The 16,336-nt window shown below is 45.1% G+C and overlaps 1 protein-coding gene across 2 annotated transcripts; it reads right to left on the bottom strand.

Annotated features, from left to right (window-relative positions):
* Window positions 1-35: 35 nt before the first annotated feature.
* On the bottom strand, window positions 36-16,090 carry NONO (non-POU domain containing octamer binding). Of its 2 annotated transcripts, none has more exons than XM_068956902.1 (11): window positions 15,904-16,090; window positions 15,511-15,640; window positions 12,641-12,861; window positions 11,312-11,613; window positions 8,965-9,060; window positions 7,592-7,788; window positions 7,233-7,317; window positions 6,488-6,590; window positions 5,067-5,109; window positions 4,278-4,387; window positions 36-1,063 (listed from the first exon to the last, which is right to left on the bottom strand). In XM_068956902.1, exons 1-11 carry the CDS (start codon window positions 16,024-16,026, stop codon window positions 926-928), a joined length of 1,548 nt encoding a protein of 515 aa, XP_068813003.1. In that variant the 5' UTR covers window positions 16,027-16,090; the 3' UTR covers window positions 36-925. The 2 variants fall into 2 exon arrangements, with proteins under 2 accessions (XP_068813003.1, XP_068813004.1); XM_068956903.1 differs by having other exon boundaries at window positions 12,641-12,834.
* Between the last annotated feature and the right edge of the window lie 246 nt (window positions 16,091-16,336).

The raw sequence follows: 16,336 nt of genomic DNA, 5'->3' as shown, positions 1-16,336 counted from the left end.
TTTTTCCAGAAACAGAATAGACAGCACACCAGATAAAAAAGGCTTAAAATCCACTTTAATAATGCATTCCTGTAACATTCCTCAGACAAACTCAAACTTGTTAGTGGGACAATTACAGCTTGTGTTCAAACAGTTTACACTAAATGAAAAATCTTGTAGTACTTCTACACAAAAGACAGGCAAGGTTAAGATTATACAAACATTTGTTTCAGTTAAATCTTCAGCATGAGATACAGTATCTTTGTCCAATAGATTGTACTTTACTACCAGTAAAAATAAACAGCGATACAACACGTTATCAAAAAATCCATCCAAACAAGAGCCTTCTAGCCATTCAGGCTGCACATGACGGTCAACTACTTTAAAGAAACAGATGGTCCAGAGAAAAAGAATAACTACAGGTTAAGAGGAAAGAAAAGAAATAAAAGAACATAAAATTTCCCCAATTCACTACATGATGGATCATTTGGAGCTATATAAATTTACAGAGTCATGGGAACTGCAAAGTACCCAGATGCTGCCCTAGTTCCTCAGAGACTTGCCTGTGCTTTAAGCAAGGTTCACTACGCTAAAAAAAAATGCCAAGACATACTCCGCTTGTATCTAGTTTAGTCTCAGGACTCCGACTGCAAATAGGAAACCCGGAATGGTCAAGGCATTAAGGTCCTTGCCAGATCTTACCGTTACTGAACAACCATGGCAACCTCTCAGAATCCATTTTTCACATTGAAATTATAGGAATGCACCACATGAAATTTTCTAAAACCTTTTACCAGTCAGACTGCACTCCCCTTGTCCTAGAGTGGCTTTACCAAAGCAGGCCCTAATGAACTATTTTGAATATCACCCCCTGAGTAGAAACCCTGTATGGCCTGCTGAGATTCCTTTCCTCTTTGGGGCGTGTGCAGGGGGTAGTTTAATCCTGTTAGTATCTGCGACGCTTATTAGGGCCAAAGTCACCCCCTGGATTTCCTCTGTTGAAGGCAGGTGGGTTCCCTCCCATAGCTCCGAGTCCTTCCATTGCGCTGCCCTGGCCAAAACGATCCGCAGGCGGAGGTGGAGTCTTGTAAAGAGCAATAGTGCAGAAGAGGCAGAAAGTGGAGGGGGGGGGGGGGGACAACAAAAAACAAATCCTACAGTTAAAAGCCATTTCAGTTGATTTGAATCTTATCAGGGCTCCACAGTTCCAATTGACCTTGCTATAAACTCCCACCCCACCAAAAAATAACCCCAAAGCCCAAAGACTGGACTGATACGACTCCAGTAAGATAAGTGTCACAGGCAGTCCCTTTCCCCTCGTAACCTGGAGCCAAGCATACTGGAATACAGCTTATAGCACCTCACAAACTAGTGCCCTGGCATGGAATATCTGAGCAATGGAGTCTGGGAAAGGAAAATTTCCCATTTCTACCACACTCCTTTACCCAAACTGAATGCCAGTGATGAGCAGTATACCGATACTACAGCAGTATCACAATCCAAGCATATGCAACACCGATTCCAAAATAAGTCTGCAACACTAGTCTTGTGCTCTAGCTGTATCCTATTATTTCCATTCTGCTGGCTCTCCCCTTCCTTAGGTGGGGTATTGCTATTGCATAGCCTCTTCCAGCAGGGAGAAGAGGATCAAAGGATAATCCAAGCTGGAAAGGACCTCAGGAGGTCTCTAGTCCAACCTCCTGCTCAAAGGAGAGTCAGCTATGAGGTCAGGCCATGTTAGAAGCAGCCTTATCCAGTCTGGTCTTGAAAACCTCCAAGGACGAAGACTGCAAAGCCTCTCTGGGAAGCCTGTACCACTACTTGGCTGCCCTCATGCTGGTCACGGTACTTCCTTATGGGAAGTACGGGAACCGGAGGCAGCCACTACCTCTTCCTTCCCCCCGTACCGGGGCTAAGTAACCATATAGAGCAGAGCTGCTTTACATCAGGCTCCAGTTATTCTTTGTTCTCAGCTATGCAGCAGTTCTCTGCTTTTTTTGTATTGCTGTAGATTACTGAATCATACTGCTTAGTATCATTTCCAAAATGACTATACATAGGTCTGGCCATAAGAGAAACGACGCGGCACTTTTTGTGCAGCATGTATTCCCTCAGCCTTAGCCACTCCACTGTCCCTACCCACAGGTATGAAAACCAGTAGAGAAATAAAATGCTGTTCTTTATGAGCAAACAATTTTACATGATGTAGCAGCCGTGATAAACCAAGAAGTCCAAGTGGGAAGGTTTGCAGGATTTTTTTTTTTTTTTTTTTATTAGACCAATTGATATAAACTGGAAAAGGAAGACGAACTTTCTGGATAAGCTCGACTTTGCTGCTGTGTCTACTGCTGATTTGAAATGCTGATACTGTGAATGGATCAATCCTCTGTGCAACAGATAGGAATGACAGATGCCACAGATGCCATGGTCTGTTGTGAGGCTCTGCAGTAAAGCCGTAAGTGCTTATCACTGAGGCTTGAGTTCCTTAGAAGTCCCCCGATTTCAGCTGCTACCAGGTCATCCCCATTCCCACACGATTTGCTTTACAAGGTTAAATTTCACAGGCAAAATAAAGAAATGCCCCAAACTGAAAGTTACAAGTTGCAGTCTGCAACAACATGAACATTTATTTTGTGTTCCTTTCATTATTTTGAAAGGGAGACATTTTTTAAGGAGACCAAGCACAAATACTGTAAAAACCTATCCAGCACAAACACAACCTGGTGCAATATCACAGTAGGCCATGAGGACTCTTTCTGTAACTAGCTGCAGACAAGTCTGAATGTGAGCACGATGTTTTTCTCACTACATCAATCTTTTCACACGCTTACACAGCCTGGCCTGTGTATAATGCTGCTCCATGAGCACACCAGCTCCAAAACCAGACAGGCGACTGCAAGCAACTGAGTTATTTCACCTTAACAAGTCATTACTCACAACAGTAACTGACCACACGTAGGCCCTGAGTCTCACTGCCCTCCATGTAAAACATGTCACCTTAAACAACTTCTATGGAAGTTTGAAACAACATTTTATTGCACTTTTGTGACAGGCTAAGAACATATGTGCAGTCAATGACCGTTCACCAACTAAATCACAGTAACTCAGTAAGTTACTGCAACTCCTGTCTAAAACTACACTTTTTTCAACTTATCCCACTGGTAGCTCAATGACCGTTAAGATAAACACTGTTCTTAAAAGCATTTTTCCTTCATGCTCATGGAGAATTAATAAACTGACCTTTTGTAAGGTTGTTGCAGCATGCAGGGGGAAAATAACTTTGTACAGCTACTGTATATGTCAGAGCAACATGCTTCAGTTCACAATCAGTACTAGAACTAAATTTATTAAGAATTTCATTTCTCATATCCTGTTATTGAAGCAGAGATTGGCTGCAAGTTTTCTTCTTAAAAAAAAAAATCTTTTAAGAGTTTTTTGCTTAGGATTTATAATGAAAGGATTTTCTCGCTTTCCATTAGCTGTTTTTAAAGTTTAAATTTGCATTTGGAATTTTCCTTAGGACTCTGTCTTCCTAATTCTATGGTGACATATACTCAGTGAGGAGGAGGACACCTAAGAAGCTGCTAAACTGTATAAGGCTCGTGAAGGTGGGGAGGACGGTATGGGGGAGTGTAAAGCTGGGGAACTGTCTCGTTCCCAGGCTTTGGAGATAGCATTCAGCCTTGACTTCTGCTGACCAAGCATTTAAATTTTCTTTGCCTTACTAGAAAAGTCAAAGACTCTCTGCAAAGATACTGTTTAAAATTCAGTTAAATATAACAATTGAAAGGGACAAGGAAACAAGCATAATCTCCAAGGGTTCTTTGCTCTTTACTTCTTCAAGCAAATTAGCACAATTTGTTTTAGCCTACTTATTTACTATTGCCACACTCATTTTGGACTATTAGCTTCGAAGGGAAACGTTCATTATTTTCAAATGTTGGTGACGGGCAAAGTATTCCTGAAAGCTTGGGCATTCTGCTTGCAAGAATCTAGGTCTCCGGGCGCTCTAATTCAGAGGTGCTTCCCAACATGCCTTTTTAGTAGCCACAGGTTAACACTAAAATCTCTCCAACAAGTGTTTTGGCACTAGCTATTTTTGAAGTAAAGTATTAGGCTTGGCTCAGTCTCCTCAAAATTACCAACGTGTATCAAAGCAAGACCATCTTCTAAAGATTTGAGAGGGAGCTAAAGGTCAGGTAAACACCTTTGACTTCAGCAGCATAGCTCCTAACAATGGAAACAACACATCCTACAGTTAAGATGGTGTGCACAAAGAGCAGATGCAGATACTTTACCATTCCCATGGCTCCATCAGGTATCATAGCTCCAGGACCAGCTGCAGGAGGTGCAGCAGCTGGGACGTTGGTACCACCCATAGCTCCCCTATTGTTCATGCCAATGGTACCTGCAAAAGAAAGCTGGAGAATATTCCTGGCAGACACAGGGAGGAAGCCAGCGTCCACTCATCGCTCCAGAGCCAAAAACACCATGCCACCTCCTCTCTGTAGCATTATACCCAGGGACAAAGCCCTAATCTATTACCTAGTTTTGCACTATTAGGCCAAGACAAACTGATCTTGCATTCCAGTATTATCTGAAGGCATAGCAGACTCTAATGCTCACCATCTTTATTATTAACCACTGAACACCTACTTTTTCCACTGGCTCTTGTCCACGTGACCTAAAACTCTAGGTCATGTAGTCAAAATATGGAAATACAGTAATTGAGATTGCCTCCTGGGCTCAAGGTCTAGTTTTACATGTTGTACCAGTTTCTCTATCAGTACAAACTTCTATGGGAACCTTAATCACATCACGGCTCTGACAGCAACTTCAACCAAGTCTTCCACATACTGAACTAACTCTTTCACAGATGTTGTACAGCATTGCCTCAAGCCCAATTTTTGATATGTTTGTTATATGAATGTTTCCTGTCACTGAACTGGGAGAAAATTACTTGGAGTGAGTTTCTACATAATGATCCAATAAAACAGACTATTCAAAACAACAACAACAAAAAAAATCAAATTCTGTACAGAAGAAAATGCACACGTATAGAAAAGACAGTCACAGAAAACTCTTACCTCCCATACCCATCTGCCCCATTCGCATATCTGGTGGCTCCCTCTGGGGGGGGAAAAAAAAATCATTCCAAATGATAAAACTGAAGGCATTCTTCATTACAGTTCTATATATTCAATTAGTTTGGGGGTTTTATTACTGAAAACTTGGTAGGAGTCATTCCTAGAGTAAACTTCAAAAGAAATGGGCTACTTCCACCATTAACTACTGAACAAACAGGTCTTACTTAAAATGTCTCATTCTGCAAGACTGCTTTTCACAAGCAGGGTACAACATCCAGGAGCAAAGCAAAGCTGCGTGTGCAGAATTGACCACCGTAGCAGCATAAAAGAAATATCTGATGTCTGGATGGAGAGACCTGCTGAGCAGCAGTAATGCATTAGTAAGAATTAGTTTGGCTACTTCCCTCAGTGTGGTTAAGAAGCTTTTCATGTTGAAAAGAATGCAAGCTTATATAATGAACACATAGCGCTAGGCCGCTTACATTAAAATTCCAGTTAGTGAGTTCAGTTTTTCTTTATCATTTGAGCACAGGCCACACAGCACAGAACTCCCTCGCTGCAAAGTCAGGGGTACCATCTCACTTCGGTGAGGGTCATACTTTTTCCACGTTGGGAATTGAAGAACAGATTTCACTTTACTTCACCTGTAGTCTCAGTACCGCTATTTATTATAGGAAGGCATTATTATTCAGAGAACTCAGGAGTGCTGCTAGGCAGGGTAACGTTCACACGTGCACAGTTTTGCCCCTTTAGTTTTACACAGATTTAGCTATTTTGCTTAGGGGCCAATTTTACATGAATACACATAAATCCTTGCCATTGGATAGCCCTGATGCTATTGTACCACCTCTATAGCACTACTGCTGCTGTCACACTAGAAAGCTGCTGGGATTGGAAACGATTTATAAGACAGATCAGAATACAACTAGAGTTACTGCTATTAAAAGGCAGATTATCACACATTTACATTCCAAGAAAGTATTGACCAAGGCTGACTTTCAAGTGCAACCAAAATACGTCTGCAGCACTGCCTCAAGTTGGGATCATTTCATCTAAGCAGGATGAAGAAAGACTGCAGGCTAGGGATAGAGCTGAGCATATGCCCATAACAGGACTCTGCAGCAGTAGTTCAGGAAAGATCATCTTCATTACTGCTCTTAGAATAAAATTAGCTACCATATAGTCTTCTGAGCAGCAAGACGACTACTGGGAGTCCTGCACAAACAGCAGTGAGAAAACAAGTTATCCAGTAATCCAATAACTGGGGCATGTATATTTCCTAACAAAACTGTGGATTTGGGATAGAACGCTCTGAGGATGTAGAGCGTCCCAACCATTTTAAGCATCCGTTAAAAGCCCTGTGCTGCGGAAGGGCAAAATTCCAATGTCAAGATGCAACGGGGAAGCAGGAAAACTCATACCGCATCAGCAAAATTCCCTTTAAAGCCTTCTTGCTGGCGTCTCATCATCTCTTCTTGTTGCCTTCTCATTTCCTCCTCACGGCGCCTGCGTTCCTCCTCTTGCCTGCAAAAAAGAGTCCAAAGATACTCAGCACAACACAGACTAATCATCCACATCACAGGGTTGCTCTCAATGTTAAGGGGGTCACTACAAAACCCTATCAGAGAACACTCATGTGCACAGCCGCTCCCAAGTACATACTGACTACACGTAATATAATGGCCACAGACAGCTGTCAAGTCTCTTCTATACATACAAGTAGTCTGGAGCTTCTCACAATGACCCTGAGACAAGGAAGAGCTGGAACAGCAAGAGTAATGTCTGAGGCTAAGTTACCTCTCAACTGAGAGGACAGATGCTAGAATGCGGTTTCCCAACCTGCAGCACTAAAGTCACCGAATCATTGTACGTGTTCTGATTGTTTTACGGGCCTCAGTCACGGTGCTAGACTGAGACACCGAAACGTAAAAAAAGAAATGCTAGTCTGTGTCCTTCATCATCAGTGGAAGAAACTCCTACCTCTTGCATCTTAAACCAACCGTACACTCTCCCTATGAGCAAAAAAAAAAAAAAAAAAAAGCCTGAAGTAACAACCACTTTTTAGGTAGTAATTAAATTGTCACCCTGAGCAATTAAGCGCACTGAAGAGGTGCTTCAGTTCCAGAATATCATGGGTTCACAGAATTTCAAAATCTGCCCCCTTACCTGAGTTCCAATTGTTTACGTTTTTGTACTTCTTGGTTATGCAATTCCTCCATTCTCCTCAGTTCTTCCTGGCGTCTCATTAAGTCTGCAAAGATGACAGTAAAAAAAACAACCAAACTCTTGTCTCCTCTACCACCACTCATCAATTCCTAACTAAAACTGTATCGCAGAAGAGAATAAGGTAAAAGAGCTGCCAGCAATACAGCAACATCTCCACATTTATTTGATACTGCTATGGCTGGTTAGAAGTCAAGTAGCTTTGCCATGGTTCATCTTCAGCCAGCTCTAGTCTGTTAAGCTACGCAGCCCTGAACTTAGCAGGGTCTTGTTTTGATATCATGTTTATCTTTGACTGGTACCTTGCCGCATGAGCATAACTTGGTGCTCATGGCGAGCTGCTTCCATCTCCATTTCCAGCTTCTCTCGAGCTTCCTTGATGTTGCGGTCTACCTGTTCTTGCTGTTGCTTCTCCATTTCTATTAGAGCCTTCCAGCGCATAGCATACTCATACTCAAAGCTGCCAGGCTGTGCAAATCGAGGAGGTTGCTCTCGCTCCCTGTCAGACAAGGAAAAGCTAGTGAATGCTTCAACAGCGCAAGGAGGAACTAGGAAAAATACAGTACGTATGTAAATTCGACGGCAGGTCCTTTTAACAATTAGAAACCTATTTCTCTTTGTAGCAGATAACAAACCACTTTGTCCTCTGGTTTCTTATGAAAAGCCGCACCTGAGATACCAGTTTATCTGTTCCTCAGGGGAAAAAAAAAAAAAAAAAAAAAAAACACCACACATTATTGAAAGGAGAAATTTAGGTAGAATCCTAGAAACGCTCTCCTCTTACCAATCCACAGACCTTTCTCTTACAGGATTAATTATGCACAGAAACTGTCCCGTCCTCCCCCATACCAAGCAATGACAATGCTTTCATAAGACACCAAAAGTTATTGGATAGAAGACATTTAGGAATACTCTGCAAGAAACAGCCTTTGCTCCTGCTGCACATCTTATCCCACCTATAGACCCACCCCATAAATACACCAGAAACAGCCCCGCCAAAGACGCATGCTTATTTCACTCATCTCTGCAGCCCCTGCACCTGGAACATCCCACTATTCCTAAGGCAGCTTCCCTGCTCCTGCAGCTCCCATCTTCCCTACTTGAAAAATTCACGAGGTCACATGGTTTACTAATTCCCATGACTCTGATCTTATGATACCTACTTAAACCGAGAAGCCTTCAAAGACCATGGCTTTATACCTGGATAGCTCTACAATCTCTTAATGCTATCCACATAATTCCTTCTACTTTCACTGTGGGTTCAAGCCTGTTTGCTCCACAGACTTTCTACAGGACTTCGAGCAAGTAACACAACTCATTCTCTCAGCTTCTCACACGTGCCTGCCCCTTGAACAGATATCTCAAACGTTGATACCAATTTTGACTCCAGCAACGGAGGCATACAAACACTTATGATAAATATGTGGATGCTGCTAGGCTTATCCAACAAAGCTAAATGAAAGCATAAATCCACAAGCTCTGCTTTCTTTCAGCTAACCACAGCAAAAGACCAGTGCATGCCATTCTCTTTTCAGAGTCAGATCACATCTACAGGAAAAAAAAAGAGGAGGAGCTTTTTGTAGCATTGACGAGCCACACCCCTAAAGACTGAGGCACCCAGTCAATGTCCTAGGCCACAGACAGTCTCATCTCCTTTCTCACAGGAAGCACATACTTGTGATACTGCTGGTTTTTGATGACCAGTTTCTCTGGTAGTCCCTCTTCATCATCATACTGATCCATGGGCTCCACAGTGACAGGCCGAGGGAACCTACGAATAAAACACGAGGTGCTTTCAGGACAACTCGGGAATAAGTTTGCTGTGCAGGAAAGCATGTACAGTTTTGCCTGGACTTTATAAAACACTGCTTTAGCAGCGCTCAAGGAGATTCAAAGTAGCCAGGGGTCCGAACCAAACAGAAAACAGAAATCACTTAGAACACGCTTTTTTTTCTAGAACAGGAACTGAAGTGTTAGTTGAAATCCTTGTTGGATCCAAAACAAACTGCACCAAAAGAAGAATACTCCAGTTACTGGTTCAAAATAACAGCTGAACTGAAAATTGACATTCCCTTAGTAGGATCTACTCAGCGCAAGGTCTGTTGGACCCCAGAGTCTGTCTTTTCTCCCGTTCCTCCCTTGATTCATGGCCGATGACCACGTGCTACACAAGCCCTTGTCTGCTAGACCCCAAGGTGAGGTCTAACTACCCTGCTACTCGCCGGAGGATCGTGACTGTATCATTCATTCCTTTTCTCTTGGTGAGGCAACCGTGTGCTGTTACTGCCAATAGCAGTGCTCTGTAGGTGCCTGTTGGGCCCTGTCTGAATTTCCCCACCAGAAATCCACTGGTGCACTTTACAGTACAGACACTGCACGTGTCCTTCTGTCCCCCTGGCCTCTCTGTGTAGAGGAATGCATTTAACAGAGGAAAGTGGGATTAGTCCCTTACCTCTGAATTAACTCCCCCACCACAGCACTGATACTGCTCATGCCCTCATCACAACAGCTTCTCTTTAGCTCCTCAACCTCCTTTGACAGTTAGGTAAACAGGAAAGAAACATTCGTGCTTTTCAAAAGCGCAAGTGGTGCCCAGACTCCGGCAAGAAGACAGGATATGGGAGGCTATAATATCTTTCCTCAGATGAAGCTTCATAATGTAATTTTTCTACTGTGACATGTTCCATTAATAACAGTCTTATTTTCCAAGGTGCACCAATTTCAATGAGTTTAAGGTTACCTAGCTGTTACTTCCACGAACTAAGACCAATCAGAACAACTTTAATCAGAGCCAAACCTCAACTAGAACTAAGCAACACCCTGGTTTGGCTCCCTGATATAATCAGGAACTAATGCACTGATAACTAGAACAAGAGTGAATATTCCCCTCTGAGCCAAAGTCACACACTAGCAGTGCTTAGTACTGCATGGCGACTTTTTAAAACTTGTTTTCATGGTTCTTTCAAGATATATACTTCTGAATCAGCAAGAGCGCTGGGACTAAATAATTCCAATAAGCTAAGAGAGCCTCAAAGTTTCCCAGCAGCAATGTTACTGCAGAGCACTAAACACTGTGATGGCTGTGCCCAAAGAGTCTCAGGGAAGAAAAGAGGAATGAGGGAGAAAAAAAAAAAAAAAAAAAAAAGAGAGAGAGCGCTGCTTTTTGAAACTGAACGTGCTTGTGTACTGCTGTGTCATATGCAGCCCCCTAGGAAAAAGGTGGGAAGTGAGAAGGCACAAAGTTTCCAAGTTACTTTAGAAACTAACAATATAGCCTTGATTTCAGGAAGCGTTCCATTATCAAATGCTATGAGCACGTATACAAAATACACAGTATTTTTATATTCCTCAAAGGTCAAAAGAGGTCCCTCCCTTAACTGTTACAGCAACAAGCCATGCTCTGTGGAACGTGTTCTAGAATTAGCTATTTATTCAAGCACACTCATATACTTTTCCAAGAGTCTGCTTTGCTGTCTTGTGATATTCAAGCACAGTGAAGATGGTTTACTACGGGCAAAACCCAGAACAATCCAACCCATTTGAATAGCTTCTCAGATAGATCCTGTGCCCCGTGACGGCGATGGATAAGCATTCCAAATTAGCGGTGCACTCTGCCGAGGGGAGTCCCATTCCTAGACTCAGCTCTGAAGTTACCCAGAGCACACAGTTAACACACTTGAGATTCACTTTCAAACAAGAAGGATAGTCTCTAAAGTAGTTCCCGCTTGTGGAAGGCTGCTTTAATTGCCCTAAGAAGGCTTTTTCAACAAAGACCTTATTGGACAGTTTTATGCACTTACCCCACTAGCGGCCTCCCAGAATAAAGTTTTCAGACCTGAGTTTCAGCACAGACTTGTCCAAACGGAAGCTAAGCAAAATTCTCCTCGGGCAAAACCATCTACCACGTCCTGTCCCATGTCTCATACGCCCCACTCTGGCATTAAGAAATGTTGCTCACAAGCCAGTGCCACCCCTCAACCTGCACACATACCAGAATAGCACTTCTCACCCTCCGCACTTACGTAGTTAGCAGGAAAGACCCATCACTACATCTATCCAGGGCTTTCCTAGCAGCAGGCTTCCCTGAGAACTCCACAATGCCTTTCCCAGAGGATCGTCCTCTGTCATCCACAATAACCACAGCCCTTTCCACCTGGCCAAACACAGAGAAGGCTTCCTCCAGGAGCTCATTGGACACAAACTGAGGCAGGTTCCTGACTGTCAGCGATGCGCTGTGGCATGCAAAACGCACTCTTAGCTGTTTCCCACGTAGAGGCATGTTGTCTAGTTCCACCTTTGCAATCTCTGCCAGAGTGCGAGTTTCCTAAAGATAAAAAAAGTTATCATTAAAACTCTCAATGCAGGATGGAATTAGCCAGTCACAGACACAACAGAGGGTCAAAAGCCTATTTCCCCTGAACAAGTACTTCACAGAGAGGAACAAATAATCCTCCCACAGCATGGTAAAAAATGCCCTGACAAAACGTAGCTATTCTCTGTTATCAATGACTCTAGCTGAATAGGCATAAACAGAGTTTGGGGGAAAGAAAACCGTAACAGACATAAGCTTAATCCAACAGTCAGTACTAACTAAGCAAACAATTAACCGATCATTATCTATCAAACATAATTACATTTGGGCCTCAAAGCGAGCCCTTTTTTTTTCTCCAAGATTCAACTATTAGCCAAGTCTGGTAACTGTAAAAGCAAACGTTCACTATAGAAGAGCTCCTGAAAGATGCCCCCATACCTCTTCCCAGTTTCCTACCCTTTAAGTTACTGCCAAGCAGTTACGCTACAGCAAGGCACCCCCAAACTTTGGCGTGGGAACCTCATGCTCCAACCGTTCGCCTTGGACACCTTGGAGCTCTCAGAGAGGTAGTACATGAGTCAATGAAGTTGAGAACTGTTGCTCTGTGTTGGCTCCTCCTGGCCATGCTTCAGTGTGATCATCTGGAGATCTCCTGCCTCAAGAGCGTCTGTCACTCCAGTAGTACTGCATGATAATCTATGCTCACAGAAACCTCATCCTCACACCCTTCCAGAAAGTGGAAGTCTACCTTCTCTACAACAGCATCACGTCCATGTCTTCCTTCTGTTTTCTACCAGTTGATTTCAGAATGACTTTTACCAGATACCTCATAAATCATGCCACAAGCTGCCTGAGTTCACATTCACATTCCTTCTTATAAAAGGCTCTGACCAAACTACTTGTAGAAGCAGATCCCATATTCCTGGAAAACTGACAGCAGGCAAGATACTTGAACATCTACTACTTCCAACTAGCAATACTTCTCCAGTGTGAGGATCATTGCCGCAGAAACATTCCAAAGGTAGCAACAGTCACTCACCAGCCTGATAAAGCCAAAGCCTTTGTCCTTGTGTATGAAGACTTCACCTGCCTTCCCATACTTCTCAAATAACTTTCTCATCTCTTCCTCCGTAATATCTGGGGGCAGATTCCCCACAAATAGGCGGCTTCTTTGGGTGAAGGTCTTTTCACCAGGTTTCCGGAAATTCTTCAGGTCAATAGTCAGGCCTTCATCTGAGGGGAATAAGGTACACAGCTGCTCTACAGTTGGGGGGATAAATTCCATTAGGTTACATTACAGTGAATGCAGATACACAGGATAATATAGGTGATGCCACTCATTCACTCTGTTCTCAAACCTCTCCAGCCATCTCTAGAGCAACAAAGGCACGTAACTTCAGAACAGGACGATATTCTCCTTAGAGAAAACACGTGCTCGAACTCCAGTGCTCGTTAACACCAGTGAAGGAAAGTCTAGAGCAGGAGAAAATAGAAACACTGCAGCTTGGAATAACGTGAGAGATTTCAATCGACTTTTAGAGCTCTGGTCAAGACGACGGGCCCACAGTAAAGCAGTAGCGGTTGGAATACAGGATTCTACTCTTACGACCTGAATATCTCTAGGAAAGCTGCAGTTTTGCCAGCAACCAGATTTTTATTGCAACGAGACAAATCTAGAAAACTACACTAAAGATGTGACATTTCGCCCAGACAGGTGATACTGTAACTAGCAAGCATCCTACTGGATGGCATTTGGGTTCTAGAGACTTGGGTCCCCAGCTGAAGAGACGGCTGGACAGGTGAAAATAGAGAAAACAATAAAAACAGCTACGTAGGCAAGACCTCAGAAAAATGACGAAGCTTGTTATGCAATCTGTATTCAGTAAGTTGTGCCACATCTAACACTGATAAACAGGTCTGACTGTAGGACCATCCTCAAATCCCCACACGGTATATCCTACATACTCCTTAACTTTCCTCTCAGCAAGAGTCTTTCACCTTTAACCTTCACCTCAACAGCCTGACCTTGGAAGCCCTGTTCAACAGCCAGGCACAAGCATGACTTTACCATCAGTTTACCTCCGTGTCCCCTTTTCTGAAACGCATGCAGAACCTACCCACAGAGGACAGCCACCCGCAGAAAGCAATTCCACCATTTCCATTCTGTCTTTTGCTCCTTTTGAACCCCTTTTTTCTCTCTTTGATTCATCTTTTGACCCAAGCAGCTTGCAGATCAATTCGTATTCAAATTGTGCTTTTCAAGGGATGCACTTCATGGCCACACGGATGAAATAAACTACAAACGTGAGTGATCTGATTCAGGCTGCAAAGCATGACGAGGAAAGGCGATTCATGGAAAGACAAAGGTTAAGGACAACCCCTGTATAAGTGTAAGCACACCTCCAAAGGCTAAGATCAAAATGAGACTGACAGTACATCTGTTACAGACTAGTGAACAGAAAATGAAGTTATCTACTCAGCACAGCGACAGCACATAGGTGAAGTGTTTTTCTTGTGCACTTTCAGGCCATTCTCAGAAGTATTTGGGGATCGATTTCAAGGCCTGCAAATAGACTAAAAGAAACTTAAGGCCCAGTTATACCAATGCCACTGGTTTGCCTTAATAAGATCCACTCAAAGGAATCTTAGATATAGTCAGTCACTATAAGTTGATCCCTGCGAGAATACAACAACACAGTTGTTGTAGTGTATCGTTCCCAACTTGACTCGAAATGAACTAGTCAGCATCTTATTCTATAACCTATCATAACTTTAGATAAAGAATCTATTTGACAGGGTCATCCAATAAACATATCTAGGAAGTTTGTACTAGCCCAGTATGTGCATGTGTGGGGAGCAGGAGGGGCAGGTCAAACCTGCAACTAGGACACGAAAAAAAAATACACAGAGGAAGTATGCAAAACAACAAAAAGTATATTAAGCTGAGGGGAAACTTTTGAATAGACAGCCAAGGCACATATACAAGGTTTTTTTTTTTTTTTTTTTCTTAAAAGGAACACAACAGGGCACCTCCTTTCCCCCTGCACATGAAAACATTAATGGCACTGTCCTGATGTCATATTTCTAAACTATCAAGTTAGATCAGTTAAGGCCCTAGAGCTCATTAATATATGCTGCCTCAGCTTACAGTCGCTATCACTGAATCCCAAGTAACAGAGAATTAGTCCACACAAACTGAATAAGAACAAACTCAGAAATTAGAGTTAAGGCCAGCGTCAGCTGTTACTTCGGCCCTTGGATGCCGAAGTATAAAAAAATAAAACTAGGTATCTCCCTGTCCCTCCTGCGCAAAAAATTTGGTCTTAATTAGTAGCTACAGAACCGTCTAACAACCTTTTTTTTTAAAACAGCTTCTTTACAAATAGCAGATCTACTCCCCTAGTACTTAAAGAAGTCTGTGCTGAGAAGTTCTCCGTTACGGTTGGGGAAAAAAAGGAAAGAGAGCCAACTGAAATAAGCCATCTCATGTTTGTAGTTTAAGCAACGCTATTAAGAACTCAGAGACTTTCAAACTCTCCAAGCGAGTTTTTCTTGAAAATCAACGCCCAATTTCAAGAACATCGAGCACTTGCAAACAAATCTCCGTGAAAACCTACAGGAGCTGCAAGCGCTTAGCACCTTTGCCTAGACAGAGTGAAAGACTGGCTGCAGCGCAAACCACCGTCTCCAACAACGGGAAATTGCAGGAGGGCAGCGAAGGCAAACAGCGGCTCGCTGGGAGACTCGAGCTTTTTTTGTTCGCCGCGGACAGAGCCGATCCTGTTGGTTTCGCCGAGACCTGTTGCACGCACGAGCAGCGGCAGGAGCCCGAGTTACCCTGCGCGGCACGGGCGACCGCCCGACGCCAGCACGAAGCGGGGGCTCGAGCGCGGCGGGCCCGGGACTCACTCTGGCTGTTGGCCTGCTGCCCGTTGGCGGGGATGGACGGCGGCGGGTGCTGCTGGTGCTGGTGCTGCTTCCGCGGCGCGTGGTTCTGCTTCTCCATGTTGAAACCCTTGTTGCCCTGCATCTTCCCGACCTGGAGGCAGACACGCACGGTCGGCCGAGGCCCGGAGCTCTCCCCCGGCCCCGCGCCGCCGGGAGCCGCCCCCGCCGCCGGCCCCGGCCCCGCCTCGCCGGTCCCCGCGCACCCAAGCGGCCGCGTGCCGCGGCGGGGCGGGGCGGGCCGCGCAGGCCGCGGCGGGCCCGGGAAGGCCTCAGCGGCGGGGACCGCGCCGGCCCGGCGCGCAGCGGAGCGGAGAGACGCCGCCCCGCGGGTCGCCGCCTCGGCCTCGGCCTCACCTGGTGGCGGACACCGGCGCCGAGGCGGATCGCGGCCTCCTCGCCCCGCGCAGCCCGGAGAGGAGCGCGCGCGCGGCCGGAACTGGCGCAGCCTAACCGGGCGCCCGCCGCCCGCGCTCCCATTGGCCCGCCGGCCGCCAGCGCCTCGTCGCCACTGGCCGCGCCCGCCGCCAGTCACCGCCCGGCCGAGGCGGGGCGGGAGTAGCGTTGCCGGCCGCCCTCGACTCGCAGCCGATTGGCTGAGGCGAGGCGGCGGCCGTCGGCGCGCGCTGCCAATCACCGCGGCGGGCATCACACTTGGGTGAGAGGCGAGCGAGGGACAAAGGAGCCGAGCGAGTGCGCGGCGAGCGCCGCGCAGGCGCCGTGAGGCGGGAAGGCGCCGCGCAGGCGCGCGCGGGGCCGCGGCCTTTAAAGGGACCGCGGCGGGGGCCGA

The sequence above is a fragment of the Struthio camelus genome, chromosome 11 (genome assembly GCF_040807025.1).
Source record: "Struthio camelus isolate bStrCam1 chromosome 11, bStrCam1.hap1, whole genome shotgun sequence".
Classification (NCBI taxonomy): domain Eukaryota; kingdom Metazoa; phylum Chordata; class Aves; order Struthioniformes; family Struthionidae; genus Struthio; species Struthio camelus.
The sequence above is the reverse complement of the archived record's forward strand: the minus strand, read 5'-3'. Positions and strand labels throughout refer to the sequence as shown.